Below are 13,112 nucleotides of genomic sequence, written 5' to 3'. Positions count from 1 at the left end.
ATCAATAGTACTTGACCGAATCGAGTATTTCAAGGTGAGGTAGGTCAATCAAATAAAGACTTTGTTTCATTTGATCCAAACTAAAAATGAGAGTCTCTCTTTGTTTATATTCTCTACCGTGAATTCAATAGTAACTCTTCAAAAGGGCTAATGAGATTTTTGTAAACAAACTTATTTCGCTCATTATTCCTTTACCGAGTTGAATTTCATGAAAATACACATGAATCAACATCTTTACCCTTGGCACAATCAATTTCAAATGTTTTCTGTATTGAAATGATAACAAATTAAAAGAAATCAGTAAATCAAAAGTTTGTTTGCATTTCTTATTGGCCCTATTCAAAAGTTGATATGGAATTATTCGTTTGTGTTTGTCTGGCTTTATTTTGTAACGAAACTGTAATAGTTGTTACAAAACCGAAAAATTATTTTTCAATTTTGAAAATCCTTCTATAAATGATTGGGAAATACAGTAAAATACTTTTCGCATTCATCATCTCTAATGGAAAAAAATCCCACGCCCCAACCAAATAGCACCAATTATTACAAACTTACCGGGTAGCTTGAACGGAAGCGTCCCCATCAACGGATCCGGTCCGAACCGTTGGGGACCGAACGCGAACGGATGGAAGCCCTGGTGTCGAATTTTCGATCGTGGCTCCCGTGGTCCATCCACCGTCACTTTGATCGCCTTCGTGTAGGTCGCAATCTGGATCGGCACCGTAGAAATCACAATCGTCAGGGTGAAACTTTTGCCTGAAAGGAAACAAAGATAACAAAAACAAGAAAAATCTCATTAGAAGACAATGTGGCACCCATAAAAAACAACGACGTCAACATTCCCCTTGCCTGGTTTTGCTTTCGGCAAGACGCCACTGCTGCCGCTGCCCTAACTTGCCGGCTTGCAATCGATTAAAATTCCTGCGACTTCCCTAGCTGCACACGAGGAGCGCAACTTTTATCACTTTTTATGACGCTGCTCGGTTCTGCCGTTCGCTCTTATTTTTAATTTTCCAACAAGCAGTGAACATTTTCGCTAACAAGATTACTACACTCCCGTCCGCGAACGCCCGACCCGTGTTGATCCCCCAATTGCCAGTGATTTTCAGTGTTGTTAAACCAATACCGTCCCCCGCGGCGGAAATGGCGACGAACATTGGAAAAATTGTCCAACGAGATAAAAAAAAAAGCGAGCAGAACCAACCGGCAAAGGAGTGATTGAAAATCAACAACACCCGCTCCGAAAAGAAGCGCGTAGGAGAGCATCATACGATATTCGCGTGGATCAGGAGGGAAGTTGATGCCAAAAACAAAAAATAAAAACAAACCAAATTGAATTAGTGTAAGCTTAACTTATTGACGATGCCGTCGCTGAACGGAATAATAAACGCAATAAATAAATAAACGAAGAGGCAGCAAATACAAACTAAAGTGGGAGTTTCTGGGGATAAAAACAACTTCGCCGCTTTATTGTCTGGGATGGGGGAAAACCGATGGTTGTTGGTTGGTGCGGTGCAAATCGACCAAAAGGAGCAACCAACGCAGAGAAAAAAATCAACGCGGCCTCACATCGCTTCCAGGCATCAATTTTAATACGATTCGTTACGCTTTCCGCCTAACTAGCCTGCTGATGATGACTAGACAACAGAACGCGCACGAACGGCCCGCCAACCGGCAATTCACTGGAATACCGGAGAACGTCGCCGTCGTCGTCCTGCCGACAACGATGATAATTCGCGAATCGAAAGGGACTTGCAGTAAGTTGCCTACAGGAAATTTGATAATTTTTTTCACGGTTGGGAAGATTTCTGGAAACAACTGGAATTTATCTGATGACGCGGGAAGTGGCTTTTTGAGAGCAGTTCGGATTCATGAAATTAAAAGTACTGGAGATTGTAGTGGTAGGGGGCGAATCTGAGGTTGAGAATGACGCCCATAGCACCTCACTTTCTATTAAAAATTAAATACTTTACGTGGTCTTAGACAAATTCTTTGCAGCATACTTCGAGCGAACCGAATCGTCGACAAAATTCAATGTTTACTAGTGAACTGTCAAAAAAGTAAGGTTAACTTCGTCGAGAAAAGTACTTTAAACTTTCCACAACAGTGAAGTGAGCTATAGTTTTGATCCAATATCAGGAGAAACTGGAAGTACTTTGGAGCAAACAGGGAGAAACCCGTTCCTGTATTCTTTTGCTCCCTGTTTCTTGATCTGGCAGCAAATCGGAGTACAAATGTAGCATGTTTACGCCTGTTTGTTCTGGAGCAACTAGGAGCAAGAAGCGTGTACTGGAACAAACCGTGTGAAACCCGGTATTCCCACGACTGCAAAGACGACCCAAACAATACGTACATCCTCCACAAAGCTACTTCAAAAAAGAATCCATCTTAAACATCGTTAAACGACCAAATATTTCATCCCACATAATCCACTGGTGAGCCTGGGGCTGTGACAGTCAGTTAGTGTTACCCAGCTCACCCTCGGCGGCCATGTAGTCCCCTTGTCCAACGAACTCCGTTAGCTACGAAAGCGAAAAAATCTCCGCAAGAAATATCAATTTTTTGACACGCACAAATTTATCATATTTCCTGTCCATGGCAACCGACGACGACGCGGAGCAAGGAAACCCTTGAACTTTTTTCTCCGCCCCTGTCCAACGCAGCAGCTGGAAAGTGTATCAAAATTTAAAAAGAAGCCAACAGACGGATCATGTCGACTTCCCGTTCATCATCCCTCGCTCGGTTGTACAGTATTAAGTGAAAAGTAACGCCGAGATTTGCTCCCATTGCCCTTTTTGAACTCGGTTAGGACGTGGTCGTGGGCGTGATGGTAATGGGATGGGAGTTGATTTTTTTTCTTTGCCTTTCGTGTCTTGTCGTCGCAGCAGCCAACCGAGCGGGATGAGTGAAGGGATATTGATTTATACAACCTAGCTACCAGACGAAGTAGCTTCCCCTGGCAATACGCGCCGATACGGGAGCTCAATTCCGGAATAAATATGCCATAATACTCAATCTGTTAAATTTTGTGTCGTCGTCTTAAAATAAGTGCGGATACCAATTTGTTGCCAATCGGTGGGTTTGGAGGGGTTGGAAATTTGGCAAGGAAAACAACAGGAAGCCAGTGATTGGGTGTGGAAAATTGAGCCGAATAAGAAAAGCGAACGTAATAACGCAATCACACGCGTCAATTGTGAGCGAGGGATGGTCGGAGTGGATCATTAAAAAAAGAATTTGATTACACTGCTGTTTTCGAGCTAAATATTATTGCATAGTCCAGTATGAATATCAGCGGGGGAAGTCTACTACCACCCTGTTACACAATGGTGTCTACAACATTAAAAAAGCTTTTTTCGCAAAAGCAATCAAGATTAGAATAACTTGATATTGGAGGTGCATTTGACAACGTGCCTTTCGATTCATTTTGGAGCAGCACGAGGTCATGGACTACCTTCGTAAATCACGAACTGGATACACGCAATGCTTAGCAACCTACATCTGTGCTCATCGTGAAGACAAGTAGAGATAAGGAAACTGAATGTCTGCGGATGTCCTCAAGGTGATGTTCTGTCACCACTTCTATGGAACCATGAGCTCATTAGTCGTTGTTTTTTGATTCCGAAATTATTGTGGCAGTTCAAATTAAATACGTTGGGGTAATTCTTGGCTCAAAACTTAATTGAACAGCTCACATCGTTTTCAGAATCAAGAAAGCATGCATGGACTTCGGCCAATGTAGACGAACTTTCGGGAAATCTTGGGTACTCAAACCCAAGTACATTCATACGATCTACACAACAATTGTTGAACGAATACGGGCAAAAGAATACCTTGTGTGGTGGCAGAAGGAAAAAATCACGAAAATCCAATCGAAGTTAAACCATATTCAGAGGATGACCTTGATGACGATGACGTGAACGCATTGCTCACGATAACACCTACTGCTGCTCTAGAGGTACTTTTGAACATAAAACCACCATAAGTGTTTCTGAAACAAGAAGAACTTTCTTGTGCATACCGTCTTAAGGTTACTGGGCTCTGGAACAATAACCCAATTGATCGTACTACTGGCCACACGTAACTGTGGACCCAAATGGTTATTTACTATAAGTATACACTTGCTCCCAGAGACCTCACACTCACATGTAGTTTTCCTTTTAAAACTTTCAATGTGAGAATTCCTACTCACGAAGAATGGCTGTCTAGCTCGATAATGCGACAACTTGAAGAATACGTAGTTTGTTGCACTGATGGTTCTTTGTGGAGGGGCCGATCCGGTGCTGGTGTCTATTGTCGTGAAATGTTTCATTCCAGTTTCATTCGCTTGGTAGATACTGTATGTATTCCAAACAGAAATCTTGCGGCAAAAGAATCTACTTTTGCTCTGACTCAAATCGAAGAACTTAGCATTTCAAATGCTATCTACCTTCTATTGGTACCCGGTGAGTCCGGTGTTACTGGAAATGAATGAGCGGACGAATTGGCTAGAGCTGGCGCTGCGACTAACTTCGTTGGTCCAGAACCAGTTCTGCCACCCTAGCTTTACCACTTTCTCAATCCTTTCCATCAGAAAATGATGAAAAGACAAATCACGGCAAGGTACAAATCTCCGATCAACATAGGGAATGTTTCATTTGAGCCAGTCGCAACTGATTCCTGATTCCCGAGCCATTTAACTCTCGACTTTTCTCTTGCTTTTCATCTCCATCTATTACGTCGCCATTTAGCTCTAGTCTCAGTGAGCCGTTTAGCTACTGATTTCATAAGCTATTTAACTCATGTCTCCGTAAGTCATTTAGCTCCAAGCCTCACCCCGATCTATTCGGATAGTCCCCGGCGGTGAACTTACCCTTCGCTGACTGAAAGATCCCTTGCGACGGAATTTTTGTCGGAACCGATGTCTGTTTCTTGAGCCAATAAGCTCCTAGTTTTGTCACTATACAGTCGGAAGGACCACGGTGGTGAATCTACCCTACTGTGAATTCCCCGACGACAGATTTCTCCCGATACCGATGTTCGTTTCCCTGAGCTATTTAGCTCCCCGCTTCGTCCCGATCTACTCGATCTAATCCCCGGCGAAAGACCTAACCTACTCAACGGGCCAGACAGTAGGTGGCCCACTGCTAGCTATTCGACGCGATCTACTTGCTCTAATACCCGGCAGTGGATCTAGCCTACTCACGAGCTACTCGGTGGGGTGTCGTGATTGGTTCAGCGATTCCGGTGAAGCTTGGCACCTGGTTCACTGGCGCTTCGACGACCCGAACCGTGGGCTAGGTTGCGTACTACTCAACTGATTCCGGTATACCTAATCTACTCTGACGGAGAGTTCCCCGGCGGTGGAATTTCTCTCGAAACCCGATTTCTGGTTTCACGGCGGCTTTATAGCCGATGGCGCTACTTTGGTGGTCCTTTGGCCACTTCCTTTGCAGCTCGAAGAGTATACTCGTAACCACACTGTTGACAGCATCCCAGATATGCTCGTTGAAGCACATCTCTTCGACGGTATTGTCAACTGTTACATTAGGCATACCACATCGTACTTCTTTGAACCTAGGGCATTCGAAGACCACGTGCTCCGGTGTCTGGCATGTTCACACACTCCGGGCATAGGGGGCATAGGGGTGACGAAGCAAGTCCAAACCGATACAGGTACTTCTGGAAGCATCCGTGCCCGGACAAAAACTGCCTCAAATGGAAGTTTACTTCGCCAAACTTCCTATGCACCTACACCGACACATTTCGGTTGAGACGGTGGGTCCACCTTCCTTTCTCCGCGTTTTCCCACTCTTGTTGTAAGCCAACAAGTCAGCTCTGACCAGCCTCCTTGAAGTAATGCAGATAGCAATCATCCCGGAAATGACGCATTCCACCTCTGACAACACGCGCTCGCGACACGAACAGGCGTCATCAGGCGAAAGGCGAAATGCTTGTCAACTTCATCCGGTTTCGCTTTGAGCTCAGCGCAGCAATCTGGGCCGGTACGCCATACATCAGTATCGAGGATGAAATACCCGCCAGGAGACGTCTCGTACTGCATCTTGCTCTTCCGATGTTCAGCATGATCTTTGCCTATGCGTTAGTTGTCCTCGCCGCCTTCTCACATATATAGTTGACATGGTTGTTGTAATTTTACCGATCGTCGACCACCACTCCCAGGAGAGTTTCCACCGACGCTGATCACGGAGCGCTGGATTTTTTTTTTCGGTTGCTGATCAGCACTACCTCCGTCTTGAAGTGAAACAGCTTGACAACTTGACATCAGGTTTCCACGATGCCTATTGTCTCCGCCGTCAATATCTCCATTTCCTTCGGAGTCTCGCTGGTTATCGTCAAGACAACGTCATTTGTGAAGCCAACGATCTCAACACCCCTGGTAAGCTCCAGTGTTAACACTCCGTTGTACATTATATTTCAGAGTGTTGGGTCAAGTATGAAGCCCCGAGGTAGTCCCACCGTGACCCTAATCGACCTCTACTCCATGTCCGTCTCGTAGATCAGTTCTCAGTTCTGACAATAACTTTCCGGAACCTTGCGCAGATAGTCCGAGACACGCATTCTGTGCAGCGCCACGGCGATGGCGCAGTAGCGATTACATCTTCACCTTTGCTTCGATGTTTTCTCCGCACTCGCGATGACTGTGCGGATGGCGTCCACCACCGTCGAGATCCCTTTCCGGAATCTGAACTGCCCCTGCAGTAGTCCAGTCTCATTTTCAGCGTAGTTCGTCATACTGTTGAGGATATCCCAGAAGTTTACCAAAAGTGTCCAACAGGTATATAGGCCGACACAATGCTGCATCTTCTGGTGGTTTCCCTGGTTTTGGTAGGAACACCAGTTTCTGGATCTTCCATCCAGCCGGGAAATAGCCAGGTATTTCTGTAGGACTATTCTGAACACATCTGCAAACGTCAGAATCGCGGTCTTCAATGCCACGTAGAGGATACCGTCCGGGCCGGGAGCTTTCCTCGCGCTCAGCCCATTCGCCACTATAAGGAGCTCCTCGTTGCAGACTTGACTATTACCATTACATTTCCACCACCTGCATCAACGTACGGTGTAGGCAGCCATCTGGTTGGGACGTGCTTCGAGAAATGACACTCCTACGATAATTTTCAGTTTGTCAGCTCACATTTGAAATAGCGTCGTTGGACCCTTGATCTTGGCCATCACGGTCACGAGGGGTCTATTTATCTACACAGCTCTTTGTATCGAGTGGACTTCCTTAGCACTATGCGGCGTTTAAAAGCGGCCCTAGCCACCCGCAGTGTAACCTTACACTCCTCTCTGTCTGCCTCAGATTTTGCTCTCTGAATGCTTCTCCTGGCAGGCAGCCCGTCGGATGGTGGGCCTTTCATTCCACTAGTACGCCGGGCGCCGGCAGTTTCTCGGCTTTATTACATTATAAGCCCTCGCTACTGTTTCCGACAGCTTATTGACATTCGAAATTGGAGTGAGGCTGTCAGCACGAAGTGCGTCCACAAAAATGTCCTTGTCGAAGTCCTATATTTTTCACTTTCGCTCGCTAAATAGTCCTCACTCTCCGTGTTACAATACAATACCGCGAACTAATCGTGTATGAATCGCTTGGTGGTCGCTATGTTTGTAGCTCGCCAATTCATGGTGACGGGCTGACGGACTACTACCCCACTCCACGGCCCAAGCGTTAAAATCTCTTCTTATAACAACAGACGTTCGTCCGACTAACGAGTCGGTTTGTGCGTCCAGCATCCGATTGTACTCCTCTGGTGTCCATCATGGGGAACATAACAGCTACAGATGAGAACGCCGTTAATCTTGGCTATCAGGAAGCACTTGGATTGCCGCCACACCTGCACTATCACGGCTCTGCAATTATCGCAACGTCGCACTTCGCTTTTGTTGTCGACTGCCACAACAGTTACAGTGCAAAGTCGCAGTGATTGAGATTAAGCTGGATTATCTCCATGATTGTTGACCTGCTTTCGCCTTTTTGTACGCTGGGAATTTGAAGCTATCCGTCGTGTGGTCGTTTCCGTCTTCTAGACCTTGGTTACTTCGTGCAGTCTCTATCAACCAGTCTCTTTTCTACGCATTTTGTACATAGTGCAGACCTGTCCGGGCTCTTGCAGTTCCTCGCCTGACATCCGATGTCCAAGCAGCTGAAGTATAGCTCGATCAGTGCACCCCTCAGTTCTTCTACGATCGTTATCTCGTCTAGATCCTTACACTCGACTACGGTTTCCTGTGATAGGGCCCTCACGTTCGCATTGCTACTCAAGGATTTAGCAACGAGCTCGCGGTGGGTCAAGCTCTTGATGGAAGGATCCTTCTTCAGCTCGAAGATCATCTCGCCTTTCCGAGTGAACCTTCTTTTAATAACATCCTCTCCCAACTCATTCAGCTCTGGGACATTTTATCATTCGCTTCAATGATCAGTGCATTGCCCTTGTACCTCTCCCGAGTAAACTTGCGTTTCTCTTTCTGCTCTTATTTTTTCCTTTTGCCTTCCTTTTGTTTCTATTGCTTCCGCTTCGCCCACTGGCTTCCCACGATACACCAGCAATGGTCTCTTCCAACATAGCTCTGGTCGCTGTTGCCCTCCAGGTCTCTTTTCTGCTTTTTCGGGTCCTCTTGCTACCTCTGCGTGTACCTCAATCTTTTCTTCAAGCGAGTATTGTGGTGACTCTTCGATTTCCCGTTTGTTTCTGTTGTCGCGTGTTCTGCGGCTTCCATCTGAGCTTTTTCAGCTGATTCACATCTCATCAAGAGCGCCTTCTGCTTGCGTTATGGCCGATTCAATACTCGTCACTAGCTGCTTATCCTTAGTGTGCGCATTGTGCATATCCCTCACAAACTCATAGAGATCGATCTTTATCATCACCACCATCAAGTACCCAAGCTGTGAGTCATATTGAGTGGTGTCGCTACCTAACCTCGGAGTGAACACTCTATTCAGAAGCACCATCTCCCATTGGTTTCCTCGTGGCTCACTCTGTACCAAGCCGCTGCTGGTACTCACTGTGACTACCGGTGGCGTAACCAGTGATCTCTGCAGTATACCACTCCTTGCAAACGCAAATGCTTCCTCTTTTGCTACGCGTACCTCTCCAATCATGTTCGTTTTTAGGATGTCTATCGTGCCGGTAGGTCCCAACTCTAGGTCGTTATCTCAACTTTTTGTATGTAGTCGCCTATTGTGATACATTGGTTATCTAGGCGAGCAGTGAGGTCAATCGTAGGAGTGTTATAGCTACCACCAAGTCTGGTGACGAGCTTCGAACCTGCCAAGGTTTTACCGGGACGGAGACAGTCGCACCGGTGGCCTATTCGCCGTTTCAACACGGTGTCACCATTCCTTACTCAGTACGACTGTCAACCCCCAACCGCCTTCCAATTCGTGGTCCGTGTCCTGTCCGTTGATGTTCGCAATGACCAGTATGCCGTAATCATTGCGCACCCTCCTGATGCACATCAGGAGCACACCGGTTGGGCTAGGGTGCTGTTATTGCTAAGATCTTTGATTTCTAAAATCTAAGTATCCTAGCAGAAATGGCACAGACTCGTCTCGTCGGAGCTGTGTTCTGAATTATGTCCAATGCTGTCTCAACCACACCACATCCTATCCTGTCCCTACTGCCCCCTGACAAACGAACGAAGCCGTCAAGTCGGTAAGTTCAAATAGTGTTTTTTGAGAAATGCGCGTTCAAAGTGTGAGGCAGTGCTGAGCTCCATCACGGTACTGCTGGCAACCCTGTTTGACAAAAGAGAATGAAACGGTTAGCAGTCAAAACAGTAAGCGATGCTTATTGAGTTACGGTTCTCACTCGAACGAATTGACAACAGGTAGACGGTTCTTGTTTATATCTCTCGCTCATTGAAATTATTATTGAGAGGAATTGAAACTGACCATCATTTTATTTGCAACATTGTTTTGTATAAAAGAAACAGAAAAGAGTAGAGAAATCAATAAAGCACCGCATGCTACCTGAATACAATACACTGATAATATTTCGTTTACCATACCAATACAAAACAGATGGTCCTCAGTCAGTTTATCATTTCAATGAGCTTATGTGAAAGATAGAAAAAACCTGGAAATTTTAGAAATAAATCGACACCCAGGCCACGTTTTCGACGTTACATACCGTCTGACCGCACATCAACATGCTGCTCATTCGACTAACAAACGATGAATGAAGTACGAAATACATGCGGCCCTATATAACTTCCTAATATTCGATGAGGTCTCTTATTTGTTCCATATTGACGGCTTTGTCTGAAATAGACTGGTAAACTTCGGTTCTCCGAATTGCTCCCGAATTTTTTTTCGAAAATCTATTTTTGCGTTGTTTATAGAAGTCATACATACTTCGAAAATTAGTACGACATTGGCGCATATTTTTCCGACCGATTAGTGCAAACAATGTGTGATTTCGTTCACTAGACTGAAAGTTACTTATGTGCAAAAACTTTACCTCCTGTTTCTTTCGAAATTTTGTAAAGCGTCCCCTATATTGAAAGGTAAGCGAAGCCACGACAAACGCGCTTGTTGCCTGACAGAAAACTCCCCACTGAAGCACGACAACGCAACACATGTCCCTGCCAAGGCAACGTGGGTAAACACACATCACCCCCAGATATTGCGTAATTGCGTGTCAAAAGAGCGCCAGCCAGTGACTGTCAATATCTTGCAAAGCAGAATCAAAGATTGCTACAGCCGACGTGTTTTTTGACATCATACCTACCTACCTACCACCCTCTATCACACATCGTCAGCCTACTGACATATCGGCAATGTTTTGGTCGTCGTGCTAATCAATCACTTCTCCGGTCAAAACGTGGCTCTGCCGGTGCTCAATCAGTTATCGGATGAAACCCCTTCCGGGAAGTAAAGCGGAAATGTCTCTATACAGGAACGAACTCTTCATCGATACGTGCGGGACACTTAGCAAGTACACAATCACCGATTATACGCTCCGGTGACTGCTTTGGAGTGCCACCGACTGTGGAATGGTGACAAGGCATACATACATGACCCGACCCACCCACGAACGGATTGTTTAGCTACTTATCGCCTAAAGGTGGGATTAGTCTAACAAATCCTTTTCCATTCCACGTTGTCATGTTTGTATGCGTGCGTGTGTGTGTGTAGATATTGGATTTCACCATTTCAGATCGTGCCAGGATCCGATTGTTTGCTCTGGCAGAAAATGAGATTCCTACCCAGCTCCAAGCTCCCGGTGGTCACGGGTGAGGGGGTCTTTCAGCCGCCTAGCCACCTAGCTCTGTTGTACACGAGATCAAATATTTATCTTAAATAAATATCAGCAAATGATTGATTTTAATAGAATAAATATTTGCTACATTATTTATTGCCTTCGTCGTTCGAAGGAACAGCTCAGTAGGCGATTCATGCTCGTTCGGCTGCGTGTGACAGGTGAACCTAATAAGATTGAGGGCGCTTTTCGTGTGCTTGCTTGTCCGGGGAATGGGCGCAACCATAAGGCAGCCAAGAAGGTGCGAATTCTTGGGCGCAGAGCATATTGCTGCTCACTGGTTTGCCAAAGGCTTACCGGAGGCGATGCGATGGTTTGACTTTTTGTACATTGTTTGCACAAGATACTGTCTGAATGACGGTGTGCTTCGTTTAAAAAGGAGGAACTTGGGGGTAAAAGTCATTACAGGAGCAACAGCACGGACCGGGTGCTCCGTGAGGGTAACATGGCAATCCCAGAGAGATCGGAAGGTAAAGGTGCGAAATGAAATTAGATTTGTCGTTTGGAATGGGGTAGAACAGTAGTCGCTTCCACTTGGTTAATGTTGCAAAGTCACGTAGCCTGCGGATGACTAGTTGACATCCGCAGATCAAATTATTTGCAATTGTTTGTGTGACAACTTCGAGGAATTTGAGGGATTTGACAAGTGTGGTAGAGTCATTGTAACATTGCCAACGTGAATGTTTGATCTACTAGCAAATAATCGAGTACTGAAAATTAAACTGAAATCCTTTTATTTACTAATCTATAATAAGTTGCTCGCAGCCATTTCTGTGTGTGAAATAACAAAAAGGGCCATTAGGCCATGTGCTGCTTTCGGTCTGTTCATTGACATAACGTAATTTCAATACGTAAAATGAGAAACAGAATTCAATTTTATGAAATTGAATTCCGTTCAACCACTTTCACTACTAACTTTGCTGGTTTAAGGGGTTACACCACCGTAGAATTTAAAAAAAAAAATCTGCACAGCCGCCATCATGTGGTGAAATTACTCGAAAAAATTATTTTTGTGGTTTATTACTTGTGTAATAAATCCCATTTAACAAGATCTCGATTCATCTCTTTATTGCGCCATGAAAAATTCCCGAAATATGCCTATTTTTTCGTGCTCTATAGTGGTGTAACCCCTTAACTGTCAAACTAGCTAACCCCTGTGGATGAAACGGAACGAACGAAAAAAAACGAAAGTATTAAAGAAAATTAGTATCCGTTAACCTTTAAAGATCTTACGTGAATCTTTTTCTCTATCATCTACAAGCTGGGCTCCAGTTCCTCCTCCCTTAAGGAATGCCAATTGGGTCATTAAGCTATATATAGTTTTCCGTTCCATTCGATAAATTTTGGGTCCAATATACATAATATAACATTATTTCAAAAAAAAAATTCGTTGTAATACGTAAAAACGATTTTTTTGTTTTTTAAAATAAATCTTATGTAAACTTGGCAACCATACATAGGAAAACTGCGGTTGTTTACATCTGGCCTATCAAGACAACCCCCAAAACGAAAAAAACTATACACGCTTATCCCCGGCTACTCATTGCAACTAAAACGCTTTTACTCAAAAATGAGTAAAATTTATTTGCTAGTTCAATATGATGTCTGATCGAAGTAGGTCTTCGCCATCCGACATCGGTACTACATCATTCCGACTACTCTCACCTACTTTTACTCATTTTTGACAAGGTACGGGGTTTGTCAGAAACGCGTCAAATCTACTCATTTGTGAAAAAACCGTACCTTGTCAAAAATGAGTAAAAGTAAGTGAGGCTATTCGGAATGATGTAGTACCGATGTCGGATGGAGATGATCTACTTCGATCAGACATCATATTGAACTTTCAAACAAATT

The 13,112-nt window shown here is 44.7% G+C and overlaps 1 protein-coding gene across 4 annotated transcripts in view; it reads right to left on the bottom strand.

Annotated features, from left to right (window-relative positions):
- LOC131680480 (segmentation protein Runt) overlaps positions 1-13,112 on the bottom strand; it is a 167,214-nt gene that overhangs the window by 71,809 nt on the left and 82,293 nt on the right. For all 4 annotated transcript variants that reach the window (XM_058961191.1, XM_058961199.1, XM_058961194.1 and 1 more), the window contains one exon: positions 556-756. In XM_058961191.1, the coding sequence (XP_058817174.1) occupies positions 556-756 (201 nt within the window). The remainder of the gene's footprint in view (positions 1-555; positions 757-13,112) is intronic.

This window comes from Topomyia yanbarensis, chromosome 1 (genome assembly GCF_030247195.1).
Source record: "Topomyia yanbarensis strain Yona2022 chromosome 1, ASM3024719v1, whole genome shotgun sequence".
Classification (NCBI taxonomy): Eukaryota; Metazoa; Arthropoda; class Insecta; order Diptera; family Culicidae; genus Topomyia; species Topomyia yanbarensis.
The sequence above is the reverse complement of the archived record's forward strand: the minus strand, read 5'-3'. Positions and strand labels throughout refer to the sequence as shown.